Source organism: Pituophis catenifer, unplaced genomic scaffold (genome assembly GCF_029215685.1).
Source record: "Pituophis catenifer annectens isolate HBS135680 unplaced genomic scaffold, rPitCat1.0.hap2 SCAF_1, whole genome shotgun sequence".
NCBI lineage: Eukaryota > Metazoa > Chordata > Lepidosauria > Squamata > Colubridae > Pituophis > Pituophis catenifer.
The window spans coordinates 201,681-225,596 of NW_027256881.1; the positions used below are offsets into that span (position 1 = coordinate 201,681).

The 23,916-nt window shown below is 47.4% G+C and overlaps 2 protein-coding genes across 2 annotated transcripts in view; one reads left to right on the forward strand and one right to left on the reverse strand.

Moving 5' to 3' along the window:
• The window catches only part of LOC139308456 (aldehyde dehydrogenase family 3 member A2-like), a 46,451-nt gene extending 32,971 nt beyond the window's left edge, over positions 1-13,480 (forward strand). Inside the window, 5 exon segments of the mRNA XM_070931984.1 lie at positions 1,024-1,190; positions 2,302-2,401; positions 4,926-5,038; positions 5,040-5,162; positions 10,760-13,480. Of these exon segments, the coding sequence (XP_070788085.1) occupies positions 1,024-1,190; positions 2,302-2,401; positions 4,926-5,038; positions 5,040-5,162; positions 10,760-10,774 (518 nt within the window). The 3' untranslated portion in view covers positions 10,775-13,480.
• Positions 13,481-13,787: 307 nt separating this feature from the next.
• Positions 13,788-23,916, reverse strand: part of LOC139308455 (multidrug and toxin extrusion protein 1-like) — a 36,129-nt gene continuing 26,000 nt past the window's right edge. Inside the window, exons 13-17 of the mRNA XM_070931983.1 lie at positions 22,680-22,749; positions 20,715-20,847; positions 17,556-17,650; positions 14,260-14,371; positions 13,788-13,999 (exon numbers count right to left, since the gene is read on the reverse strand). Of these exons, the coding sequence (XP_070788084.1) occupies positions 13,788-13,999; positions 14,260-14,371; positions 17,556-17,650; positions 20,715-20,847; positions 22,680-22,749 (622 nt within the window). The remainder of the gene's footprint in view (positions 14,000-14,259; positions 14,372-17,555; positions 17,651-20,714; positions 20,848-22,679; positions 22,750-23,916) is intronic.

Here is a 23,916-nt window from a genome sequence, read left to right on the forward strand (position 1 = left end):
TCCCCAGGGGGAAAACACAACAACCCCCTCCCTCCCTCCCTCTTTCTTTCTCTTTCCTTCTTCCTCTCTCCCTCCCTCTCTCTTTCTCTCTCTCTTTCTTTCTTTTTCTTTTGTTCTTTTTCTTTCTTTCTCTCTCCCTCCTTCCCTCCCTCCCTCTTTCTTTCTTTCCTTCTTCTTCCCTCCCTCTGTCTTTCTCTCTCTCTTTCCTTCTTTTTCTTTCGTTCTTTCTTTTTCTTTCTTTCTCTCTCCCTCCTTCCCTCCCTCCCTCTTTCTTTCTTTCCTTTTTCCTCCCTCCCTCTGTCTTTCTCTCTCTCTCTCTTTCTTTTTCTTTCTTTCTCTCTCCCTCCTTCCCTCCCTCCCTCTTTCTTTCTCTTTCCTTCTTCCTCCCTCCCTCCCTCTCTCTTTCTTCCTTTTTCTTTCCTTCTTTTTCTTTCTTTTTCTCTCCCTCCCTCCATTCCTTCCTTCCTTTCTTTTTCTTTCTTTCTCTCTCCCTCCCTCTTTCTTTCTCTTTCCTTCTTCCTCCCTTCCTCCCTCCCTCCCTCTTTCTTCCTTTTTCTTTCCTTCTTTCTCTTTCTCTCTCCCTTCCTCCCTCCCTCCTTCTCTTTCCTTCTTCCTCCCTCCCTCTCTCCCTCCCTCCCTTCCTTCCTTCCTTTCTTTCTTTTTCTTTCTTTCTCTCTCCCTCCCTCCATCCTTTCCTTCCTTCCTCCCTCCTTCCCTCTTTCTTTCTCCTTTCTTCTTCCTCCCTCCCTCCCTCCGTCCGTTTCTTTCTTTCTTTCTCTCTCTCTCTCTCTCTCTCTCTCTCCCTCCTTCCCCTCCTTCCTTCTTCCCTCTCTCCTTCCTTCCTCCCTCCCTCCCTTCCTTTGTCTTTCAGTTTCTGTAAAATTCTCGATAAATATAAATACAGATACATCAAAACAGATGCTTGCTCTGTGTCACCCAATGCTGTGGCTAGCCCTGCCACTTAGCCTGCAGCTGAGGACTGTGGCTATTTTTGTGGCCTTCTCTCCCTTCCTCTCTTTCTAGCTCCCACGATCCTCACGGACGTCAATCCGGAAGCCCGGATCATGCAGGAAGAGATTTTCGGTCCCATCCTGCCTATCGTCACGGTGAAAGGGGTGGAGGAAGCCATCCAGTTCATCAACCAGCGCGAGAAGCCCCTCGCCCTCTACGTCTTCTCCGACAGCAACAAGGTAGACTTTGCCTTCCCAGGTTCCAGGCAGGCTCCATCTCTTTAAATTCAGGACTGTCTTCCTTTTGGGTACCTGGAGGAATCTCCTTCGGATATAAAACTTTTCTTTTTTATTCAGAGGTGTAGTTCCTTCCTTCCTTTTCTTTCTTTCTTCCTTCCTTCCTTTCTTTCTCCCTGCCTCCCTCCCTCCATCTCTCCCTTCCTTCCTTTCTTTCTTTCTTCCTTCCTTCCTTCCTCCCTGCCTCCCTCCCTCCGTCTCTCCCTTCCTTCCTTTCTTTCTTCCTTCCTTCCTTTCTCCCTGCCTCCCCCCCTCCGTCTCTCCCTTCCTTCCTTTCTTTCTTCCATCCTTCCTTTCTTTCTCCCTGCCTCCCTCCCTCCGTCTCTCCCTTCCTTTCTTTCTTCCTTCCTTCCTTCCTTTCTTTCTCCCTCCCTCCCTCCCTCCATCTCTCCCTTCCTTCCTTCCTTCCTTCCTTTCTTTCTTTCTTCCTTCCTTCCTTCCTTCCTTTCTCCCTGACTCCCTCCCTCCGTCTCTCCCTTACTTCCTTTCTTTCTTCCTTCCTTCCTTCCTTTCTCCCTGCCTCCCTCCCTTCGTCTCTCCCTTCCTTCCTTTCTTCCTTCCTTCCTTCCTTTCTCCCTGCCTCCCTCCCACCGTCTCTCCATTCCTTCCTTCCTTTCTTTCTTCCTTCCTTCCTTCCTTTCTCCCTGCCTCCCTCCCTCCGTCTCTCCCTTCCTTCCTTTCTTTCTTCCTTCCTTCCTTTCTCCCTGCCTCCCGCCATCTCTCCCTTCTTCCTTTATTTCTTTCCCCTACCTTCCTTCCTTTCTTTTTCTTTCTTCCTTCCTTCCTTCTTTTCTTTCTCCCTGCCTCCCTCCCTCCGTCTCTCCTTTCCTTCCTTCCTTCCTTTCTTTCTCCCTGCCTCCCTCCCTCTGTCTCTCCCTCCCTCCCTTCCTTCGTTCCTTCCTCTCTCTCTCCCTCTCTCTTTCTTTCTTTCTTCCTTGCTCTTTCCCTCCCTCCCTCCCTCCTTCCCTCCCTCCCTCCCTTCCGTTTTTCATCCAAACCAACTGACGTATCGACAGCCTTTGCACTCTCTGTTCTCTTCTCTCTTGCCTCCCAGGTCATCAATAAAATGATTGCCGAGACCTCCAGCGGCGGAGTGACCGCCAATGACGTCATCATGCACTTTTCCATTCCAGGTTTACCTTTCGGAGGCGTTGGTGAGTCTCAGAATGAAAGTCGTTTTGTGTTTCCTAATTAGAAAGATTTTCTGCTTAGATTCCTCCTTCCCCCAAGGCCACTTTCCCAGTCCCAGTGTGCTATGCATAGAGCCGAGGTGGCGCAGTGGTTAGAGTGCAGCAATACTTCAGCTGACTTTCCGCCATGCCCTCAAGACCCTGATGTTTCAACAGGCGGGGCTAAACATATGAACATGTGAATGATTTTTTATTTTATTTTTTTTAAATGTGATCTAATTCTGGGTTTTATTTAATTGACCAAACTAAGTAATAATTTTAATTAGCAATTTTATGATGTTTGTGTGTCTATATTTTTCTTGACTGTACACCGCCTTGAGTCCTACGGGAGAAAGGCGGTATAGAAATATAATTAATTAATTAATTAATTAATTAATTAATTAATTAACAAATAAACTGCTAGCTGCAGTTTGGCAGTTCGAATCTCACCTGGCTCAAGGTCGGCTCTGCCTTCCGTCCTTCCGAGGTCGGTAAAATGAGGACCTAAATTGTTGGAAGAAAAGGCTGATTCTGTAAACCGCTTAGAGAGGGCTGTAAAAGCACTGTGAAGCGGTATATAAGTCTAAGGGATATTCCTTGCGAAGGAAGGAAGAAAAGAAGGAAGGAAGGAAGGAAAAAAAGATAGAAGGAAGGAAGAAAAGGGAGGGAGGGAGGGAGGAAGGAAGGCAAGAAGGAAGGAAGGAAGGAATTTGTGGTGGCACAGTGGTTATAAATGCAATATTGCAAGCTAACTCTGCTCGCAGTCAGGAGTTCGATCCTGACCGGCTCAAGGTTGACTCAGCCTTCTGTCCTTCCAAGGTTAGTAAAATGAGGACCCAGGTTGTTGGGGGCAATGTGCTGACTCTGTAAACTGCTTAGAGAGGGCTGTAAAAGCACTGTGAAGCGGTATATAGGTCTAAATGCTATTGCTGTTGCTATTTAGCCAGGTTTGATCAAAGCTAGCCAGTGAGCAGGAATGCTGGAAAAAGACACAAACATTTTAACATTAAACACAACACCTGTTGACTTGTTCAACGTCCCCATTTGGCCAGGTGAGTAACAAGACATCTTTTGCGCAATAGATAAAGAGGGTTTGAAAAGGAAGAGGTGTATATTTATTTTTATTTATTAATTATTATTACTATTCTTGTGCCGTATCTGTCATTGGATGTTGGCGATTCTATTTTTATCAACAGCCTCACTTTTTTATTTGTTAATTAGGTTTTTCAATGTACTTTTGTTTTATTTATTTATTCGTATCCCACCTTTATTGCTTTATAAGTAACTGAAACCTGCAAAACATACCTAGTGCTCCTTCCTCTTCCTATTTTCCCTACAACAATAACCCTGTGAGGTAGGTTGGGATGAAAGGGACTCACCCCAAGTCGCCCAGCTGCTTTTTGTGTCCCAAGGTGGGACTAGAACTCACTGTCTCCTAGTGATTGGCCCCAAGTTACCTAGCTGGCTTTCATGTCTAAGGCGGGACTAGAACTCACCATCCCCCAGTGTTTAGGCCAAAGGCACCCAGTTGACTTCCATAGCTCAGCCAGGACTAGAACTCACTGTCTCCTTGTGATTCACCCACAGTCCCCCAGCTAGCTTTCATGTCTAAGGCGGGACTAGAACTCACTATCTCCTAGTAATTCGCCCAAAGGCACCCAGCTGGCTTTCATGTCTAAGGCGGGACTAGAACTCACCGTCTCCTGGTGATTTGCCCAAAGGCACCCAGCTGGCTTTCATGCCTAAGGCAGGACTAGAACTCACCATCGCCCAGTGTTTAGGCCAAAGGCACCCAGTTGACTTTCATACCTCAGCCAGGACTAGAACTCACTGTCTCCTGGTGACTGGCCCCAAGTTACCCAGTGGGCTTTCATGTCTAAGGCGGGACTAGAACTCACTATCTCCTGGTGATTCGCCCAATGTCCCCCAGCTGGCTTTCATGTCTAAGGCGGGCCTAGATCTCACCGTCTCCTGGTGATTTGCCCAAAGGCACCCAGTTGGCTTTCATGCCTAAGGCAGGACTAGAACTCACCATCGCCCAGTGTTTGGGCCAAAGGCACCCAGTTGATTTTCATACCTCAGCCAGGACTAGAACTCACTATCTCCTGGTGACTGGCCCCAAGTTACCCAGTGGGCTTTCATGTCTAAGGCGGGACTAGAACTCACTATCTCCTGGCGATTCGCCCAATGTCCCCCAGCTGGCTTTCATGTCTAAGGCAGGACTAGAACTCACTATCTCCTGGCGATTCGCCCAAAGTCCCCCAGCTGGCTTTCATGTCTAAGGCGGGACTAGAACTCCCCATCCCCCAGTGTTTGGGCCAAAGGCACCCAGTTGATTTCCATACCTCAGCCAGGACTAGAACTCACGGTCTCCTGGTGACTGGGCCAAAGGCACCCAGCCAGCTTTCATGCCTAAGGGGGAGACTAGAGCTCGCCGTCTCCTGATTTTTATACAGCTCCCCTCTCCCCAGCTATGACCCCTTCCCTCGAAATCTGCTTCTCCCCACAGGTAACAGTGGCATGGGCGCCTACCACGGCCATTTTGGCTTTGATATCTTTTCCCATAAGCGCGGCTGCCTCATCCGGACGTTCAAGATGGAAGCCGTCAACGGTATTCGGTACCCCCCCGAACAGCCAGAAGAAGGTGGATTGGGCTAAATTCTTCGTCTTGAAGCGGTTCAGCATGTGGAAGTTGGGCCTGGTCGCCCTCGCGGTGCTGGGCATAGTGGCCGCCATTGTGATCAAGGTAAGTCCTGGCGGGGTTGCGTAATGTCAGCCCTAGGAAGTAGGCCGAAATAAGAACATAGACCCCCTCCACAAGGCTTCCGGGAAATGCTACAGGTTAGTCCTCGACTTACGACCGCTTGTTTAGCAACCGCTTGAAATTACAGGGAGTCCTCGTCTTACGACCCGAACGTTCCTCTTGCTAAGTGAGAGGCGTTGAGTGAGTCTTGCTCCGTTTTATGACCTTCCTTTTTTTTTTTTTTTTTTGCTTTAATTTTAATTAAATTTTAATTTTTTCAAGCAAGCTGGGCTGGCTTAAGAAGAAATTTTTAAATGTTTTAATTGGTAATGAGTTTTAATTGGGCCAAATTTATATATCTTTTAATTGTTTTTTTAATATTTGTACTGCATGTTTTTTAATTTTGGCTGTACACCGCCCTGAGTCCTCAGGGAGAAGGGCGGTATAGAAATTTAATAATAATAATTTATATGCCGCCCTTCTCCGGAGACTCAGGGCGGCTTACAATACGCTAAGCAATAGCCTTCATCCTTTTGTATATTTATACAAAGTCAGCTTATTGCCTCCACAAACTGGGTCCTCATTTTACCCACCTTAGAAAGGATGGAAGGCTGAGTCAACCTTGAGCCTGGTGAGATTTGGACTTGCAGTAATTGCAAGCAGCAGATGTTAATAACAGTGCTTTAGTCCACTGTACTACAGGCTCTTTGCCACCGTGGTTGAAGGCAGCCCCCTGCGTGACACCAAGCGGTCCATAAACGAACGGTCGTATGTCGAGGACTGCCTGTCCTCTCGTTGACGACTGGCGTCTCAGTGAATCGTAGGAAGCCAAGCGGGATGATATCAAGTTAGTATTTGGATGAGAGGCAACCAGGAAATCTCTCGGGTGGAAAATAGCCTGGGAATCTGAAAAAAACCACATTCCAGAAAAAGGCAGGGATGATCCACTCCAGATGGCTGCCAGGAAAAAAGGATTAAGGATATTTATAATGAGATCAGGTGTCACCCTTGATGTGCAGAGGAGGGAGCTCAGCTCAGGTTACAGCACCTGTCAGTCCATCTGATGATGAGGGGGCTGGGGGTTAAAACATACGATGAACGGTTGCAGGAACTGGGCCTGGCTAGTCTAGTGAAGAGAAGGACCAGGGGAGACAGGAGAGCATCTTCCAATATTTGAGGGGCTGCCCCAGAGAGGAGGAAGGGGGTCCAGCTATTCTCCAAAGCACCCGAAGGCCAGACAAGGAACAATGGATGGAAACTGATCAAGGAGAGATTCAACCTGGAAATAAGAAAGAATTTTCTGACAGTGAGAACAATAAACCAGTGGAACTGCTTGCCACCAGAAATTGTAGGTGCTCCATCATTGGAGTTTTTTAAGAAGAGATTGGACAACCATTTCCAACAAGGTCTCCTGGTTTAGCTGGCTGCATTTAAAGACCTCTAAGGTCTTTCAACTCTGTTATTCTGCATTCAGATCGATAGATGGGTAGATGTAGATGATTAGGTAGGTAGGAAGGTAGCAGGGGTGGGTTTCAAATTTTCTTACTACCGGTTCTGTGGGTGTGGCTTGGTGGGCGTGGCAGGGGAAGGATACTGTAAAATCTCCATTCCCACTCCACTCCGGAGGAAGATTACTGCAAAATCCCCATTTCCTCCCGATCAGCTGGGACTAGGGAGGCAGAGAATAGATCGGGGTGGGGCCAGTCAGAATTTTTACTACCGGTTCTCCAGAACTGGTCAGAACCTGCTGAAACCCACCTCTGGAAAGTAGGTAGGTAGGTAGGTAGGTAGGTAGATAGATAGATAGATAGAGAAGGATAGATGGAAAGAGATAATAGACGAACAGAACAGAACAGAACAGAATTAGAAATATAATTCTTTATTGGCCAAGTGTGATTGGACACACAAGGAATTTGTCTTGGTGTATATGCTCTCAGTGACAAACAGACAGACAGACAGACAGAAAAAAAGAAAGAAAAACAGAAAGAAAGAGAAAGAAAAAAAGAAAAGAGAAAGAAAGAAAGAAAGAGAAAGAAAGAAAGGAAGGAAGGAAGGAAGGAAGGAAGGAAGAAAGAAAGAAAGAAAGAAAGAAAGAAAGAAAGAAAGAAAGAAAGAAAGAAAGAAAGAAAGAAAGAAAGAAAGAAAGAAAGAACCAGCCTAAAACTAAGGAGAAATTTCCTGACAGAACAATTAACGAGTGGAACAACTTGCCTCCAGAAGTTGTAAATGCTCCAACACTGGAAGTTTTTAAGAAGAGATTGGATAACCATTTGTCTGAAGTGGTGTAGGGTTTCCTGTTCCAGCAGGGGGTTGGACTAGAGGACCTCCAAGGTCCCTTCCAACACTATTATTTTGTTATTATGTTATCTGGAAATAGCTATTTTGGAACTTAAAAGCCCTGGCTGATTATTTTAATTTAAAGCATGCCTGGCCTTCAACCATTATTTTTTTTCTGTGTTTTTTTGCCCTTCAAGCTTCTTCATTATTCATGCATGGGGGCTGATTGGGAGCCAAAAGTTTATCTGTAATATAGGTAGTCCTTGGCTTATGACCACAACGGAGCCTCCAATCTCCGTTGCTAAGCAAGACAGTTGTTAAGGGAGTCATGTCCTGTTTTACGACCTTTCATGCCAAATACGTTAAGCAAATGAGCCCAGTTCTTACGTCAATCATGCAGCTGTTAAGTGAATTTTGCCTGATTTTTATGACCTTTCCTGCCACGGTTGTTAAGTGAATCACTGCCGTTAGCAACATGGTTGTTAAGTGAATCTGCTTTCCCCCTGGCCTTTGCTTGTCAAGGGTCACAAAACGGGATCACGTGTCCCCCCCGAGACACTGCAACTGTCAAAAGTACATGCCAGTTTCCAAGCATTTGAATTTTGATCACGTGACCATGGGGAATGCTGCAATGGTCGTTAAGTGTGAAAAACGGCCGCAAGTCACTTTTTTCAGTGCCCTTGTTACTTTGAACAGTCAGTAAATGAATGGTTGCAAGTCGAGGACTATACAGGTGGCATGCAGAGTAATATCAGAGGGCACGCGAGCTCAGCTCCGGTGCCCCAGCTGATTTTCGGGCCTTCTGGGCCCACCAGAAGTAGGGAAACAGCCTGTTTCCTGCCTCCGGAGGGCCTCAGAGTGGGTGGGGGGAGACCCGTTCTTTGTTCTCCCCAGGCTCCAGAGCCTCTCCAGGAGGCCGGAAACGGCCCATTTGTCAACTTCCGGTGGGACCAGTAGGCCCGTTTTTTGCTCTCCTCATTCTCCAGAACCTTTCTAGGAGCCTGGGGAGGGCGAAAACGGCCTTCCCCACCCCCAGAGGCCCTCCGGAAGCCGCAAACAGACCATTTTCAGCCTCCCCGGGCTCCTAGAGAGGCTCTGGAGCCTGGGGAGAGCAAAAAAAAGGGCCTACCGGGCCCACCATGCCATCATGTGCCAAATGTGGGGGGAGCGCGGGGGGGTCGCACGCGCATACACGGGAGGTGGGGCGCATATAATAATGGGTGTGGGCACGCACGTGCGCGACCCCCCCCCTCGCTTCCCCCCGCTTTTGGCACGCGATGGCAAAAAGGTTAGCCATCTCTGCTATAGAGTGACCAACAATCATGGTAAATAATGCCCATTTCAGAGGTCTCATGTTTTCTCCCCCTCTGAATCCATTTTCTTCGTCTCTGTTATCCTGTTTGTAATTGAGGTAGTCCTCCACTTACGACCACAATGGAGCCCAAAGTTTATGTTGCTAAGTGAAACATTTGTGAGGTGATTTTTTTTTTACAACCCATTTTACAACCTTTCTTGCCACCGTTGTTAAGTGAGTCTCTGCAGTGGTTAAGTTAGCAACACGGCCGTTAAGTGAATCTGGCTTCCCCATTGACTTTGCTTGTCAGAAGGTCGCAAAAGGGGATCACGTGCCCCCCCCCCAGGATGCTGCAACTGTCATAAATACGAGTCACTTGCCAAGCGTCCGAATTTTCATCACGTGACCACGGGGAGGCTGCAGTGGTCATAAATGTGAAAAATGGTCATAAGTCACATATTTTTAGTGCCATTGTAACTTTGAGCGGTCACTAAATGTTGTAAATTGAGGATTAGCTGTAGAACAAAACAGTGTGAATAAGCACAGAGTAAATTTTACCTCAGTTTCTTGATCATTTTTCCTTCTAAAAGAGGATGATTTTGCACCATTAGATTAGGGTTCAGCCAGGTAATCCTCAACTTACGACCACAATTGACCCCCAACGTTTCTGTTGTTAAGGGGTTTTATCAACCATCTTGCCACACCTGCGGTTGTTAAGTTAGCAACACGGTTGTTAAGTGAATCTGGCTTGTTGATTTTGCTTTTCAGAAGGTCGTAAAAGGGGACTCTGGGACCGTCATAAATACGAATCAATTTCCAAGCGCCTGAAATTTTCATCACGTGACCAACAGGGATGCGGGAGTTGTAAGTGTGAAAATCGGTCCTAAGTCACTTTTATACAGTGCCGTTGCAGTAACTTTGAATGGTCATTAAATGAACTGTTGCAAGAAGGTCACAAAAGGGCATCACAGACCTCCAGGATACTGCGACCGTCATAAATACGAGTTGGTTGCCAAGCGTCTGATCCTGGGGATGCTGCAACGGCCCTAAGTGTGAAAAAGGGTCCGACATCACTTTTTTCAGTGCCGTGGTAACTTTGAACAGGTCACTAAATAAACTGTGGTAAATTGAGGATTACTACCTGTATTCCGGCCATATCGGTGGGCACGCGAGTGTTGCCCTAGCTCAACTCCAGCGCGTATGCGCGCACCAGGCAACTGATTTTCAGGCCTTCTGGTCCCACCGGAAATCGGGAAACTGGCTGTTTCCGGCCTCTGGAGGGCCTCCGGGGGGATGGGGAAGGCTGTTTTTGCCCTCCCCAGGCTCCTAGGAAGGCTCTGGAGCCTGGGGAAGGCGAAAAAACGGGCCTACCGGGCCATCGCGTGCCAAAAGCAGGGAGGAGTGGGGAGGGGTATCACATGTGCATGCACAGGAGGGCGGGGCGCATTGAATCATGGATGTGGGCACACGTACCCGCAACCTCCCCCCTCTCCCGCCGCTTTTGGCACGCAACAGCAAAAAGGTTAGCCATCACTGCTAATGTATCAGACCCATTTTATCTGACCTCACTAAAAGTTTCTTTCAAGCCACACCACTTGCAGGTATTTCTCGACTTATGTCCATTCATTTAAGAACCATTCGAACTTACGATGGCACTGAGAAAAAGTGATTTATGACCAGTCCTCACACTTATGACCAAATAAAAAAAAATTGGCATGTATGTAGGACGGTTGCGGCATCCCATGTGATTTCCATTTGCAACCTTCCCCGCGAGCTTCCGACAAGCCAAGTCAATGGGGGGGGGGGGGAAGTCAAATTCACTTAACAACTGTGTGATTCACTTAACAACTACAGTGATTTTTGCTTAACAAAAATGGCAAAAACAACAATAATTGGTGATTCACTTAACAACTGCCCTGCTTAGCCACGGAAATTCTGGTCCCAATTGCAATCATTGATCGAGAACTACCTGTATCTCTTTTTTTCCCCAATGCAGAAATTTAATATTATTTTTTTTTCCTTTTCGCAGGTGGTACTTTTCTGAGAACGCAATTCCGCAGAGGCTATCGCACAACGTGGTGTTAAAAAGAGCTCTTCCAGGCAGTGTTTGTGTGTTTGCACATGTGTGTATGTGTCGGGTGGGGTATCTTTTTCTAACACTTACTTACAAGAGTTAACGCAATTTCTTCTTAATCATTAAACTCAAAATAGGGGAAGCACCAAAGGTTGATTTCTCGGGTGAGAGTATATCTTATATATATTCTTATATTTCTTCTCTCCGGGAAAGACAGTTTGCACCAAAGAAAAGGAAAACACAAGTTTCAAGAAAAAATGATTTAAGTTAGAGGATTTAGGAAAAGGCCCCAAAGATATTTTTCTTACAGAGTCTTTTTTTAAAGCAAGCTTGTTCTGTTGTCAGGTGGAAAAAAAAAATGAAGTTTTCGTTGCTTTTTGGGGAAATAGCAGCTTCTGTTGATTTTTTTTCCTTTTCTTTTCTTTGAAAGGAGCAATTAAAACTTTTGTATTTTACAGATGTGTTATGGCAGGGAACAAAATGCATTTGAACCCAAAATTGTTTCTTTGTTTTTTAAAGTGCTTTTTTAAAAGCTCTGAGGGCCACTGAATTTTGTCTTCCACAGAGATATTTCTGATCTATGCATAGTGTTTCTCAAACTTGACAGCTGGACGATGGGTGGACTTCCACTCCCAGAATTCCCCAACCGACTTGGCTGGCTGAGGAATTCTGGGAGTTGAAGTCCATCCCTCATAAGGCCTGCTGGCTGGGGAATTCTGGGAGTGGAAGTCCACTCATCTTAAAACAGGCTGCCTGGGGAATTCTGGGAGTTGAAATCCATCCTCTTAAGGCCTGCTGGCTGGGGGATTCTGGGAGTGGAAGTCCACCACTCTTAAAGCATGCTGGCTGGAGAATTCTGGGAGTTGAAATCCACCCATTGTCCAGCTGCCAAGCCTGAGAACTGTTACCCAAGGAAACGTCCAGAGGTTTGAGAGTGATGTGTTAGGCCCGTATGCTATTCATCAGAGGTGCAATCTGGTTGTACTACAATTCCAGCCATCCCCAGCCAGAATAAGTTCCATTGTACAGGAGCTCTGCAGCTCTTGAAAGTAAATCTCCCTCACCACCACCTCGTATTTACAGCTCAAAAAACTAGGGAAGGTCTCTGCAAAGATGTTTTCCCCCACCGTCCTTATTGCTGCTATGGGTTTAGCAATCTCTTTCTGACGGTTGCCTCAATTGCAAACTCTTCTTCCTATCTCCCAAGATCAGTTCCGCATCCCATTATCCTGAGCGTGCCCTATGCATCCCTCGGCCATTGGTTCTTCAACCACCCTAGGTTTGAAACCAGCAGACATCAAACAAACTAGGATTAATAGTGTAAGAAGTAATCGCGCACCCTCCTAAAGATTGAAATACTTTGGGGAATATTAAAAGAGCCTTGGTAGTACAGTAGCCTAAAGCACCCTGTTATTAAGACCAGCTGCCTGCAATTACTGCAGGTTCGAATCCCGCCAGGCTCAAGGTTGACTCAGCCTTCCATCCTTTCTAAGGTGAGTAAATTGAGGACCCAGTTTGTGGGGGCAATAAGCTGACTTTGTATAAATATACAAAAGGATGAAGGCTATTGCTTAGCGCATTGTAAGCCGCCCTGAGTCTCCGGAGAAGGGCGGCATATAAATCAAATTAAAAAAAAAAAAAAAGAGGCCGACTGTTATATTTCCCAAAAGGAGAAATGGAGAAACATGTTCTTAAAGGCAGAAAGCAGCCTCAACAGCCTCCAGCAGATGCCTGAAGTCTAGAGATAGATATTTTGTGCCAATTAAGAAATCCAGGCCAATCTATTCACAAACAAAACACCTTCTGCTCCAAATGATGAGATTAAGAATTTACATCCCTCCCACCCAAATTCTAAGGACAGGACAGGCTCTTTAGAATATAATAGGATTAACCCACCACCCTTAGAATAGCAAAAACACACCAATCTCACTACAATCCCCTGCAGCATTTCAGAAATGTAGAAAAATCCTTGCACTCATCAAGTTAATTTGTCAGCTGTCCCAGAACTGCATTCTGTGCTTCTGAGTCCAATAAATGGAATCCTCCTTTCCAATCGGCTTCAATTTTATTTCCAGCATTTTTCTTCTCGGTTTAGAACCGTACTGGATTTTTTCCCCTATAATAGTAAGCAGCTGGACGGTTCAAATGAACACAAGAACTTACGTTTGATGGACAAGAAGAGAAAATTTTCCCAATGCTGGAAGCTTGAGAGATAAAACCTGAAGGCTGGCCTAATCCTGGTTAGCTTATGTTCAGTGTATAAGGAGCATTCTTGAGGTCCTAGATAACATCCTCAGAGCTTTTTTGGACCAAACCACAGCTATTTGGCACAAGCCAAATAAATCCTAAATTAATTACCCCACCTGCTGCATGGGTTCATCTCTTTAAATTAAAGGGCACCTCTCCCCCAAAAATGGCCACTGGTATCTGCAGGGCAGTCAAAAAAATTTAAAATGGCACCCCCCCAAACTTGTTGTCGAAATTCCATCCCACGTAAACAAGGATGAAATTTCTACTGGTATGACATGGCTGGGGCTCGCTCTTGACTTTTTTGACCTCCCTGGGGTCCACATTTGTTTCCTAACTTTTTCTAACCTCCTTTTCTTGTTTCTTTTAAAGGCATACATTTAAAAAACAATGTAAAAAATTACTATTAAAAGATTTTTATCGGGAAATATTACATGGAGTACGTCAGGTTATCTACAACAGGTGGCCGCGTGGTAGAAATAAACTTTCTGAACCCCAAAAAGCAGTTTTTTGCATGTTGAGACGCCGGATTCGGTCAGCTTGGCTTTGCGAGAATAAGCAAGATGGCCAACATCCCACAATGTTTGGCTGAGATGGGCGCCCCCTGGTGGAAGCTCTGGGTATGACTCCCACTGGCGCCCTCTGCTGGATGAAATAAGTTCCTGCCGCTGAGCATCTCGCTCTCGTTTCTTTGCCTTGGGTTCAAGGGAGTCCATTCTAGTCTCTTCCCCAGCCTCTAATTGTCCACCGTGAATATCCGTATCAATATTCCCACCGCTAGAATTCCCACGGCGCCGGCCACCGCGAGTCCCCGTCTCACAATCAGTTGCTTGGTCGTCAGAACTCGGCCCGTCCTGGGGACACTGACTGCCTTTTTGTCTGGCAAGGTTGGGCCATTTATGACGGTGAAGCTCAGAAGCACAACGCCATTCTGGGCATCCGTGTGTCCTGGAACAGAAAAGAACAAGCGGGACTCGAAATCAGCTCCAGACAGTAATCGACTTACGACCACAATTCTCTATCTTAAAATGAATCATTTTTTTTGAGGCCCTAATCCAATTAGAGCCCGTCTGTTTGGCTTTAAACGCAAACCTAATTCTTAATTACTTCTTAATTCTGACACTAAACGAATAGTTGTAAGTCAAGGACTGCCTGTATCGGCAAAGCCAGTCCCGGCACGGCTACAAGGTTCTTGCTCCTTCGCTCACCTCCAAACCCTGCTTTGCATTCTATATCGGAAGAGGAAACTGCTTTGCCCGGGATGGGAGCCGAGTTCAAATCCTCCACTGGCTTCTGCGACAGTTTGGCACGGCGCTGGGCCTAAAGGGAAGAGCCGGACAGTAGAGATTTTATTAAATATATTTATTAATATATATATTAATATATAGAAATATATAAATATATAAAGAAAAGAAATATATATATATATGTTTTCTGAGGTTTTTGCGGGTATTTGTATGTAGGTCTTTGGTTATTCGGGTTTTCTCCCGCGTAAAATTGTTCACACCCCCACTGGCAGTTAAAAGGAAGAAACAGCTGCGATCACACACACATTGCTCCTAGAAGCACGAAGCCGAAAACACCAGCCTGAAGATGACGAATGAGACTTCGTCAAAACGTCGCCAAGACACTTCCAATTTTACACGGGAGAAAACCCGAATAACCAAAGACCTACATATACATACATACATACATACATACATATATATATATATAATTTATATTTCGCTGATAAAAAAATAAAGGGAGACTAGTATAGATCTGTTTCAAGCTATTTAGCTCTCATCAGCTAGCCATACCCTTACTTGGATTCGAACTTGGGCTGCCTGCATGTTACGCAATTTGGTATAAAATGGTTTGTCGTGAATGCGACTGCTTGAGGGCTCCTGGATTGGAGCTGAAAGACGAAAGGGATGCAGTATGCTCCCTCCCACATGCTGGGCTAGACCAGGTGCCTCGATAGAAAAACACAATATATATATATATCTCCACCCAACATACACACAATGACTCTAGGCCCGTGATGGTGAACTTATGGCATGCGTGCCCAAACTGGCACGCGAAGTCATGTCGCCCAGGCATGCGTGGCCTTGCCTATTTGTCTTCCGGGTTTCTGGCATGCATGTGTGTGCAACGATCAGCTGTCCTTCACTTGCGCGGCAGTGCCGAAAACTGGTGCGCACATGCGCCCCGGCCAGCTGATCGTCGGGTGCGCATGCGTGCTACAACCCGGAAGTTCGGCTTTTCCGGAGTGCGGCCCCAGCGAGCGCCCGCGTGCCGAAAACGTTCACCATCACTGCTCTAGGCAGTTGAAAATGAGGATGATATTAGAGGTTTTATGTCATTATTTAGCGTATAAGGCAGTGATGGCTAACCTTTTTGCCGTCATGTGCCAAAAGCGGGGGGAGGGTGGGGGGGATCACGTGCGCGTGTGCCCACACCTATAATTCAATGCGCCCCACCCCCACACACACACATGCGCTCCCCCTGCTTTAGGCACGTGATGGCACGGTGGGCCCAGTAGGCCCGATTTTCGGCCTGAGCCCAGAAGCTTTCTTGGAGCCTGGTGAGGGCTAAAACAGCCTTCCCCACCCATTCCGGAGGCCGGAAACAGCCTGTTTCCCGATTTCTGGTGGGGCCAGAAGGCCTGAAAATCAGCTGGCCAGTGCGCACATGCGTGCTGGAGTTGAGCTAGGGAAACCCTCGCGTGCCCACTGATATGGCTCCGCGTGCCACCTGTAACACGCGTGCCATAGGTTCACCATCACGGGTATAAGGCATGAAGTACGTGGGTATCAGTAATAATATATATAATATATAAAAGGAGCATATATAAGTATGACACATTTATGATGGAAGTATGTAGTCAATTTCGTAATATATGAGGAATTCAAGAAGTTATCGGTTGTATGTTCACATTTTGAAATGTGCCACTTCATGCGAATGAAATAAGTGTTCTATATACAGGTAGTCCTTGACTCATTTAGTGACCAAAGTTACAATGGCACCGAAAAAAAGTGACTTAGGACCATTTTTCACACTTATGACTTTTGCAACATCCCCGTGTTTACGTGATCAAAATTCAGACACTTGGCCATTGACTCGTATTTATGACGGTTGGAGTGTCCCGGGGTCACGCGATCCCCTTTTGCGACTTCAGCAAAGTCAATGGGGAGGCCGGATTCACTTAACAACCGTGTGAGTAACAATTGCCATGATTCGCTTAACAACTAGGGCTAGAAAGGTCGTGAGATGGGGCAAAACTCACTTAACAAATTTCTTGCTTAGCAACATAAATTTTGGGCTCAATTGTGGTCATAAGTCGAGGACTACCTATATTAATATTCTATCTAGGCCTGTGATGGTGAACTTATGGCACGCGTGCCACAGCTGGCACACGGAGCCATATATGTGGGCACGCGAGCATTGCCCTAGCTCAGTTCCAGTGTGCATGCATGAACCAGTCAGCTGATTTTCGGGCCTTCCGGGCCCACCGGAAGTCGGGAAACGGGCCATTTCTGGCCTCTGGAGGGCCTCCATGGGGGTGGGGAAGGCCGTTTTCGCCCTCCCCAGGCTCCTAGAAAGTCTCTGGAGCCTGGGGAGGGCGGAAAACGGGTCTTCTGGGCCCACCGGTAAACTTTTTGCCGTCGCATGCCAAAAGCGGGGGAACGCAGGGGTGGCATTGAATTATCGGTGTGGGCACGAGCGCGCACGACCCCCCCACGCTCCCCACGTTTTGGCACGCAACGGCAAAAAGGTTAGCCATCCCTGTTCTAGGCCATTTATGAGATTAGAGATGATAAAATTACACATTAGAGGTGATGTTATAATTATTACATCCTGCTTTCTTTTGGAACAATTCAAGGGAACGCACATAATGTTCCCTCTTATTTTTCCCCACAACAACAACCTTGTGAGGTAGGCTGAGGTGACAGGCACCCTGACAGTTTCCCTGCCTAATGGAGAACTAGTTACAACACACCTTCCCTCGGGGCTGCTTACGACTGATTCGAAATTCTGATAGCTTAAATTCCACCCCTGGGATCATATGATTACATGTCGGCAGCTCAGCAACTGCCCTGCAGTTACAGCCTTTTGCAGCCTCACGTTAATCATGATTTGGCCGGAAACCAAGGTTTGTATCCAGTTTCCAGCAATAAAAAAAAAAAGGATGTTGCAGGCAATGGATTCACTTAACGACTACGATGTTTGCTTAATGACCACAGCTTTTACTTTACAACCATGGCGTTCACTTAACAACCAGTGTTAAAAAAAAAAAAAAACGGTCACAAAAATGGACATGGTGCTTTGGTGACTTGCTTAATGACCGGAGTGAGTATAAGTCTGGCCTTGATGAATGGTCGTAAACAGAGGACTCCCTGTAAGACGAGCAGTGCAAAAGAGCGAGAATGACCAGAACTGGAAAAAAAAAAGGGAAATAGAGATCGTCATGCAGGAGGAGTATTGCCTAATGGTTGGAGCATGGCTGAAGGATGCCTCTTACCTCTTCAGCCACCTGGTCCCAATTCATCCGGAGTATGTACGTGATGGAACAGATGCAGGGGATCAGGGTGCAAATCAGCATGCCCAGCCAAAACCCTAGGAAGGAAGACCAAGCTGAAAAATCACAACGTCCTCAACTTATGACCATTCACTTAGCGGCCGTCCGAAGTTTACAACGGCGCTGAGAAAACGGATTTAAAAATGCTTCTCGCGTTTATGATGCTTACAGCAGCCTGAGGTCACGTGATTGCCATTTGCGACTTTCGTCAGGCGAGCTCACTTAATGACCATCACGATCTTGGACACAGGTAGTCGTCCTTGACTTACAACTGTTTGTTTACTGACCGAAGTGACGACGGCACCGAAAAAAGTGACTTAGGGACCGTTTTTCACACCTGTGACCCCTTGTAATATCCTCGTGGTCAGGTGATCAAAATTCAGACTCTTGGCAACTGACTCATATTTATGACGGGTTGCAGCGTCCCGGGGTCACGTGATCGATCCCCTTTTGCGAACTTCCGACAAGCAAAGTCAACGGGGGAAGCCCGATTCACTTAACAACCGTGCCTCTAACTTAACAACTGCAGCGATTCACTTAACAACGGGGGCAAGAAAGGTCGCAAAACGGGGCAAAATTCACTTAACAAATTTCTCACTTAGCAACAGGAATTCTGGGCTCCATTGCGGTTGTAAGTCGAGGACTACCTGTGGTGGCTCACACCGACACTGATAATGTCGTTGGTGTTGAGTACCAAACAATGAATACCAGGACAAAAATTTGGCATCAAAATGCGTTGAATACCGAATTTGTTGAGTTTCAAAGCAGTTGAGTAGCCAGGTACCACTGTATTAGTTACATATAGGTAGTCCTTGACTTACGACTGATTGCTTGGCGATCGTTCAAAGCCGCTAAGTGGAAATGAAGAATGGCCTTGCGTTCTGAAGACGTTTCGCTTCTCATCCAAGAAGCTTCTTCCGCTCTGGTGGGGAACGGAAGGATTTATGTTCCTTGCAGATAGCTGGTCATTTGCATCCTTTTAGAGCAGGGATGGCTAACCTTTTTGCCGTCGTGTGCCAAAAGCGGGGGTAGTGGAGGGGGGATTGTGCGCGCGCGTGCCCACACCCATAATTCAATGCGCCCCGTCCCCCCACGCATGAGCATGTGACCCCCCCTACTCTCCCCTCTGCTTTTGGCATGCGATGGCACCGTGGGCCCGGTAGGCCCATTTTTTTTGCCGTCCCCAGGGACCGGAGCCTGGGGAGGGCTAAAACAGCCTTCCCCATTCCTCCGGAGGCCCTCCGGAAGCCCAGAAACAGCCCATTTCCCGACTTCTGGTGGGCCCGGTAGGCCCATTTTTTTGCTGTCCCCAGGGACTGGAGCCTGGGGAGGGCTAAAACAGCCTTCCCCATTCCCCCGGAGGCCGTCCGGAAGCCCAGAAACAGCCCATTTCCTGACTTCCGGTGGGCCTGGTAGGCCCATTTTTTTGCCGTCCCCAGGGACCAGAGCCTGGGGAGGGCTAAAACAGCCTTCCCCATTCCCCCGGAGGCCCTCCGGAAGCCCAGAAACAGCCCATTTCCTGACTTCCGGTGGGCCTGGTAGGCCCATTTTTTTGCCGTCCCCAGGGACCGGAGCCTGGGGAGGGCTAAAACAGCCTTCCCCATTCCCCCGGAGGCCCTCCGGAAGCCCAGAAACAGCCCATTTCCCGACTTCCGGTGGGCCTGGTAGGCCCATTTTTTTGCCATCCCTCGGGACCGGAGCCTGGGGAGGGCGAAAACAGCCTTCCCCATTCCCCCGGAGGCCCTCCGGAAGCCCAGAAACAGCCCATTTCCCGACTTCCGGTGGGCCTGGTAGGCCCATTTTTTTGCCATCCTCAGGGACCAGAGCCTGGGGAGGGCTAAAACAGCCTTCCCCATTCCCCCGGAGGCCCTCCGGAAGCCCAGAAACAGCCCATTTCCCGACTTCCGGTGGGCCCGGTAGGCCCATTTTTTTGCCGTCCCCAGGGACCGGAGCCTGGGGAGGGCTAAAACAGCCTTCCCCATTCCTCCGGAGGCCCTCCGGAAGCCCAGAAACAGCCCATTTCCCGACCCGAAAATCAGCTGGCCAGCGCACACACATGCGTGCTGGACTGAGGTAAGGCAACACTCGCGTGCCCACAGATATGGCTCCGTGTGCCACCTGTGGCACCCATGCCATAGGTTCGCCATCACGGTTTTAGAGAGTCCTTGAGGCCACTTGGAGGTTTCTCTGTGTCCTCAGGGTCACAGACAAACCTCTGGAACTGCTGAAAGGACTGTGTTGTAGAAGGCTCCACACCCATTTACACTACTCAGGTGACCCTGAGGACACAGATAAGCCTCCAAAGTGGCCTCAACGACCCTCTAAAAGGATGCAAATGACCAGCTGTCTGCAAGGAGTCTCAATCCTTCCATTCCCCACCATCCCATTAGAACGGAAGAAGCTTCTTGGATGAGAAGATGTAAAGAGCCCGTAGCACAGTGGACTCAAGCACTGTTATTAACATCTGCTGCCTGCAATTACTGCGAATTCGACTCTCCCCAGGCTCAAGGTTGACTCAGCCTTCCATCCTTTCTAAGGTAGGTAAATTGAGGACCCAGTTTGTGGGGGCAATAAGCTGACTTTGTATAAATATACAAAAGGATGAAGGCTATTGCTTAACGCATTGTAAGCCGCCCTCAGTCTCCGGAGAAGGGCGGCATATAAATTAAAGAAAAAAAAAAAGAAAAGAAAAGAAGTGAAACATCCTCAAAGAAGAACAAAGAATTTGCAGTTGCCTCCTGAAAAAAACACCTTTGGGACGACTTGCATCCTGCTTTTGAAGTTGTGATGTTGTCGTCTATGTTGTCCGTCTGTTCCCCCCCCCCCCTCGGTCACATTTCCATATTTTGGGCAACTGGTCCACCTTTGAAGAGTCCCATGATCACCTGACCAATGATTTGTGACATTTCCCCCTCAAAACCAGCATTTATTTCCGTTCGCTCCCCTTCGCAAACAGTGACTTTGCTTAACAGCCACTGTGGAAAAGATGGTAAACTCAAATCGGCCTGTTTTATGACCGTCACAACTCGCAACCCTAATTGTAGGGCTCAATTATGGTCGTAACTACTTATCGCCATGCCACTCTCTGCTCAATGCTAGTACCTATCATGCCAATTTTGGCTACGAAAAGGAGCACAACCCCCAAGGGCAGGCCTACAGTGTAGTAGCCCAGCATGTTGAAAATGGCGCCTAGTTTCTGCCTTCCGGTGCCACGCAGCACCCCGGCGGTTGTAGCCTGCAAGAGATGAAAAGAAGGATGGGTTACAAGAGGCCTTGTGAACCTCTGCAAATTGAAGGTGTGTGGACTTCAACTCCCAGAATTCCCACTGTGCTGACTGAGGAATTCTGGGAGTGGAAGTCCACCCCTCTTAAAGCACGCTGGCTGGGGAATTCTGGGAGTGGAAGTCCACCCATCTTAAAGCATTGCTGGCTGGGGGATTCTGGGAGTGGAAGTCCACCCCTCTTAAAGCATTGCTGGTTGGGGGATTCTGGGAGTGGAAGTCCACCCATCTTAAAGCATTGCTGGCTGGGGGATTCTGGGAGTGGAAGTCCACCCCTCTTAAAGCATTGCTGGCTGGGGGATTCTGGGAGTGGAAGTCCACCCATCTTAAAGCATTCTGGCTGGGGGATTCTGGGAGTGGAAGTCCACCCCTCTTAAAGCATTGCTGGTTGGGGGATTCTGGGAGTGGAAGTCCACCCATCTTAAAGCATTCTGGCTGGGGGATTCTGGGAGTGGAAGTCCACCCCTCTTAAAGCATTGCTGGCTGGGGAATTCTGGGAGTGGAGGTCCACCCATCTTAAAGCATTGCTGGCTGGGGGATTCTGGGAGTGGAAGTCCACCCCTCTTAAAGCATGCTGGCTGGGGAATTCTAGGAGTGGAAGTCCACCCATCTTAAAGCATTGCTGGCTGGGGAATTCTGGGAGTGGAAGTCCACCCATCTTAAAGCATTGCTGGCTGGGGGATTCTGGGAGTGGAAGTCCTCCCCTCTTAAAGCATTGCTGGCTGGGGAATTCTGGGAGTGGAAGTCCACCCCTCTTAAAGCATTGCTGGCTGGGGGATTCTGGGAGTGGAAGTCCACCCATCTTAAAGCATTCTGGCTGGGGAATTCTGGGAGTGGAAGTCCACCCATCTTAAAGCATTGCTGGCTGGGGAATTCTGGGAGTGGAAGTCCACCCATCTTAAAGCATTGCTGGCTGGGGGATTCTGGGAGTGGAAGTCCACCCATCTTAAAGCATTCTGGCTGGGGGATTCTGGGAGTGGAAGTCCACCCATCTTAAAGCATTGCTGGCTGGGGGATTCTGGGAGTGGAAGTCCACCCATCTTAAAGCATTGCTGGCTGGGGGATTCTGGGAGTGGAAGTCCTCCCCTCTTAAAGCATGGCTGGCTGGGGAATTCTGGGAGTGGAAGTCCACCCCTCTGAAAGCACGCTGGCTGGGGGATTCTGGGAGCGGAAGTCCACTCCTCTTAAAGCATGCTGGCTGGGGGATTCTGGGAGCGGAAGTCCACCCCTCTTAAAGCATGCTGGCTGGGGGATTCTGGGAGTGGAAGTCCACCCCTCTTAAAGCATGCTGAATGGGGGATTCTGGGAGTGGAAGTCCATCCCTCTTAAAGCATGCTGGCTGGGGAATTCTGGGAGTGGAAGTCCACCCCTCTTAAAGCATGCTGGCTGGGGGATTCTGGGAGTGGAAGTCCACCCCTCTTAAAGCATGCTGAATGGGGGATTCTGGGAGTGGAAGTCCATCCCTCTTAAAGCATGCTGAATGGGGGATTCTGGGAGTGGAAGTCCATCCCTCTTAAAGCATGCTGAATGGGGGATTCTGGGAGTGGAAGTCCATCCCTCTTAAAGCATGCTGAATGGGGGATTCTGGGAGTGGAAGTTCACCCATTCCACCCCACACCAGACTGCCTTTCCATACCCCATTAAGGCATGGTTTGGTCATGGGTGGTTTACTAAAAAAACCACAGGTGCCCCCCATAATCTTAAAACATTTGAGGTTGTCAGAGCTGAACCTTAAATTTAACCCTATTCAGGCCAGTGGAAAGAAATGAGAAAGAAAAGGACTCACACAAAGGGCTTCAAACAGGTGGAAGGCTATGTAGACGGGCATCACATATGCCACGAGGTCAACCACTTCTCTGTTTTGCACAAATAGATAAAAACCATCATCAGCACCGACCTCCTCTAAGTCAGGGGTGTCCAATCTTGGCAACTTTAAGACCTGTGGATTTCATCACTGGAATTTTTCAATAAGAGACTAGACTGCCATCTGTCAGAATTGGTGTAGGGCCAGAGGGTTGGACTAGATGACCTACAAGGTCCCTTCCAACTCTGTTAATTTGTATCTTAACACCTAGAATTCTAGGAATTGAAGTCCACAGATCTTAAAGTTGCAAAGACTGGACACCCCTGATTTTGTTGCCCTACTCTAAGCCACACACACACACACACACATATATATATATTTCAAACTATTCTAAAAATACGGGTTCCAAGTATATTTGTAAAGGAAGAAGCAGACATTCTGCGAACTCCGGAACTAAAATAATTAAAATTTTATTCTACTAAGCTTTCGTCAGCCATCTGCTGACTTCGTCAGAGTATTAAACTACCATTTTAGGCAGAGATCTCTGTAATGGTAGTTTAATACTCTTGACGATGTCAGCAGATGGCTGATGAAAGTTTAGTAGAATAACATTTTACTTATTTTAGTTCCGTAGCTCGCAGAATGTCTATTTCTTTGTTTATATCTATATCTATATCTATATCTATATCTATATCTATATCTATATCTATATCTATATCTATCTATTTACCTATCTATCTTTCTATATCTATATCTATATCTATATCTATATCTATCTATTTACCTATCTATCTTTCTATCTCTCATTAATCTCTCATTTATCTAACTATATTATATCTATCTATCTATATCTTACAACAGTTCATTTAGTGACCATTCAAAGTTACAACAGCACTTTAAAAAGGGACTTATGACTATGTTTCACACTTATGACAGCCGTTGCAACATCCCCGTGGTGACGGTCATGTAATCAAAATTCAGACCGTTGGCAACTGGTTCGTATTTATGACGGTATGCAGTGTCCCGGGGGGGGGGGGTGTCACGTGATCCCCTTTTGCGACCTTCCAAGAAGCATGAGGAAGTCGGATTCACTTAACAACTGTGTGACTAACTGAACAACTGCAGTGAATCACTTAACAACTGGGGCGAGAAAGGTGGTAAAACAGGGGGGAAAACCTCACTTAACTGTCTCGCTTAGCAACAGAAATTTTGGGCTCCA